This window comes from Pundamilia nyererei, unplaced genomic scaffold, assembly GCF_000239375.1.
Source record: "Pundamilia nyererei isolate P.nyererei 1_Seehausen unplaced genomic scaffold, PunNye1.0 scaffold00172, whole genome shotgun sequence".
Taxonomy (NCBI): Eukaryota; Metazoa; Chordata; class Actinopteri; order Cichliformes; family Cichlidae; genus Pundamilia; species Pundamilia nyererei.
The window spans coordinates 766,484-769,646 of record NW_005187573.1 but is presented as its reverse complement, the minus strand read 5'-3'; the positions used below and the strand labels follow the sequence as shown (position 1 = coordinate 769,646).

Here is a 3,163-nt window from a genome sequence, read left to right as displayed (position 1 = left end):
TCAACGTTGATTCAATGACATCGCCTGATATTGACTCAATATTGTTTCAATGTTTCCTTGCTATCTGGGAACGCACAGCAGGAAAACGGGGTACAACGTTTTTTTTAATTAGCAAGACATCCTTTCATGGACAAACATTGTGTTTTTAATTAGATTATTCTATACTTATTTTAAGGACCATAATCACAGATGAAAACATGCATTGTAGATTTACATTTAAATGTTTATGTAAATCTTTTTTATATTTATGTTGAGAGCACACCTTCCACATCCTGTGGAAGCAACCCCACCATCTAACACGTTCCCGCAGCTGTGTGCATGACTGAAAATCAGTTTAGTTCAATTTCTTTCGTTCCCTTGAGTTTTCCTAATGAACACAGCAAGCAAGTCCTCAATGCAGGCAAATCCAATCACATCATCATTAATTCTTTGGCAGTGCAGTATTAGCAGGGAGCGCGCAGACTGTAATACACCGCAGATAGATTTCTGGTAAAGAAAAACCTGAGACAATTTTTCCATCAGTAATTCATTAAGTGCACTTATTCTGTTTGATTTCATTTTTATATTATCTTTTTTTTTTTATTTAGCGCAAAGAAAAGTTTAACGCCAACTTGCAGAAAGTAGCAAAAGTTTAATCCAAGTGGTTCAAATTTCAAAAAATCCAAAAGGCAAAATGCAGGAAAAGAGGGAGGAAGAACTGTGGGAAAGTACACACAGTTCTAAATACACAATATGGAGAATATAAGGTGCAGGTGAATCTGACAATAAGCAGGGCGGGAAGAGAACAAAGGCAGGAAGTCAAGAAAATAGCAAGGAAACAGCTCTCAAAATATATCAGAAAGTCACTGAAAGATGGACAAAAAGGAACTCACATAGACAGGCAGGAAGCCACAAAAGACATGAGGAAAAGGAAAATGCTTAGAAACACAAGAAACTAAGAAGATACACAGCAGCTCATACTTCTAATTTACCTCTCTGTGACATTCTGGTTACAGTAACAATTTAATGCAGAAATATAAAATCTCAAAATGTAACTTATTCTATTGAACTTCTTCAATATTGACTATTATTAACTAAAAAGAAATCATCCACTTTAGCTCAGTTAAAATAGAAATATAGCAAAGTATTCAGATTTATACATATAAATTGACAGTGTTAAATTTAGTGGCTCTTGCTGTTTGCAGGAATGTTTTTGGTCTGAGGCATCCGTCTCTTTCTAGTCTTTCTGTCTGGCTCTTTGTCAGTCAGCCTCTTCAGCAGTTCTACAACAGAAGCAATGACAAACCACATGAGGTAACTTTATGTTTGTTTTGTAGCATTTTCACAATGGCAGGAATGGGTTTGTCCAGCAGGAGGCCTCAGAGAGCCACTTCCACAGCCCCGATGTTATTCTTATCATTAATATTATTTTATTGTTACCTGTTAATTCAGGATGACTTTGACTGTTGTTGTTCTGAAGGGAGACATATTTCTGACCTCCAGCCTCATGGTCTCCTGAGGAAGCACAAGAAGTCACGGGCATGCTTTCAAGCATAGGTAAAATCATACTTTACATTCAGCTTTCAAAGGATTAGGATGGCAACATGCATTTCATTCACGATACCCCTGAAAGCACCAGAATTAGTTTGTCCTGCCACTTATCATCATTACATCAATATATTTGGAATCTAATTATTTAGACCAGACACTGATAACATAATTAGGTTTTGAAAATGCTTTTATAATCTGGGTGTTTGTTCCTCTGAAGTCCTGCTGATGGATGGACCAGACGGACTCACGGCAGACTCGCAGGAGGACGTAGTAGTGTCTGGCTACCAGCACACTGCTGGCCAGAGCCAAATTGTGCTGCTTGGCTGCCAGGTTCATCACTTTACCACTGCTGTCCATCAGGTCCACACAATCTGCAGGAAGAATTTTGTTGCTTTTAGAATTTGTATAAGAACAATTTAAAATGATCCAGCATTTCAGTCCAGTACCTTTGGAGTCCACACCAGCCCTCTCTTTCAAATGATTGAGGAAGTTTATCAGCTTACAGTTGAGATTGAACATTTCCATCCTGCCCTCTGCCAAGAAGTCATGCACATGCATTCACAAAAAATTTGGAACAAATGCTGTAAGGTACAAAAAAACCCCTGCATGCCTGCAAACCTTTAAGCCTGCATGTACAGTATTAACATGCCCAGAAACTTTACTAACCTCCAAACAAGACATTCACAAACATTTTTAGGTCCAGACTCCTGACAGCAGTTAAGCTCCAGTGATACTAGAGGTAGAAGAAGACTGGACTGGGCACAAAGTGGAACAATAAAAGCACTTTAGTGTTGTGGTCTGCACTTTTTCACACATCCACCGCCCTGAGAGAGTTAAACACACACACACACACGCATGTTCCCTCATTTGCATCCACCTCTCCTCGCTCACAAAGCTTGAGTCTTTTAAAAGGATGAACAGGGGACTGTTTCTGCTTGTATCCATGGAGTCTCTACACACAGTGAGACCGGCACTCTGGGCTTAACAGCTGCATGGGCGGAGATGTCAGTATTGAAAAAAAAAAAGCTGGCTTTATTGTTTCCCGCCACAGACTGGAACCCAACACCATTTGCACTTACAGTAACTGACTTATAAAGACAGATACACCGAGACTTCATTTTGGTACGACAGAGGAAGGATAGAAGTTTAAAATAACAAAATTCAAATAAACAGCCAACATCAATAAAAGATAAGTTCTATCATCTGTTCATTTCTGGTGTATAGTTACATTACAGACACTACTACACTCAATCAAAAGCAACGTGGAGTCTCTGTAGCTCAATCTGCCACATGAATGACTGATTCCTTAAAGCCTCTGTAATTAGTATTTTATAAAAGATCTTTTCCTACTGGCTACTTTCAGCTGCTACTTGTCATACCTCAGCTTTAGGTTTGAGTTCATTCATTTGCTAATGAATACCAGAACACACAACAATGATACCTGTTCAATACCTGTCCAAAAATAACTTAGATTTGCCCAGAAGCAAAAGTCATTTCCATTTCCCCATTACTAGGCTGTAGTATAAGAGACTGCAGAACCAGACTCACCTGGATTGATTACAAGAAGGCCTATGACTCAATGCTCCACACCTGGATCCTGGAATGCCTAGAACTATATAAGATCAACAGGACC

General features: G+C 39.0%; 1 protein-coding gene across 1 annotated transcript; it reads right to left on the bottom strand.

Annotated features, from left to right (window-relative positions):
* Nucleotides 1-939: 939 nt before the first annotated feature.
* c8h22orf15 (chromosome 8 C22orf15 homolog) lies at nucleotides 940-2,307 on the bottom strand. The gene is made up of 5 exons (XM_005746097.1): nucleotides 2,197-2,307; nucleotides 1,977-2,063; nucleotides 1,779-1,901; nucleotides 1,420-1,494; nucleotides 940-1,262 (listed from the first exon to the last, which is right to left on the bottom strand). The coding sequence occupies exons 1-5, from the start codon at nucleotides 2,219-2,221 to the stop codon at nucleotides 1,162-1,164; spliced, it is 411 nt and encodes a 136-aa protein (XP_005746154.1). The 5' UTR covers nucleotides 2,222-2,307; the 3' UTR covers nucleotides 940-1,161.
* Between the last annotated feature and the right edge of the window lie 856 nt (nucleotides 2,308-3,163).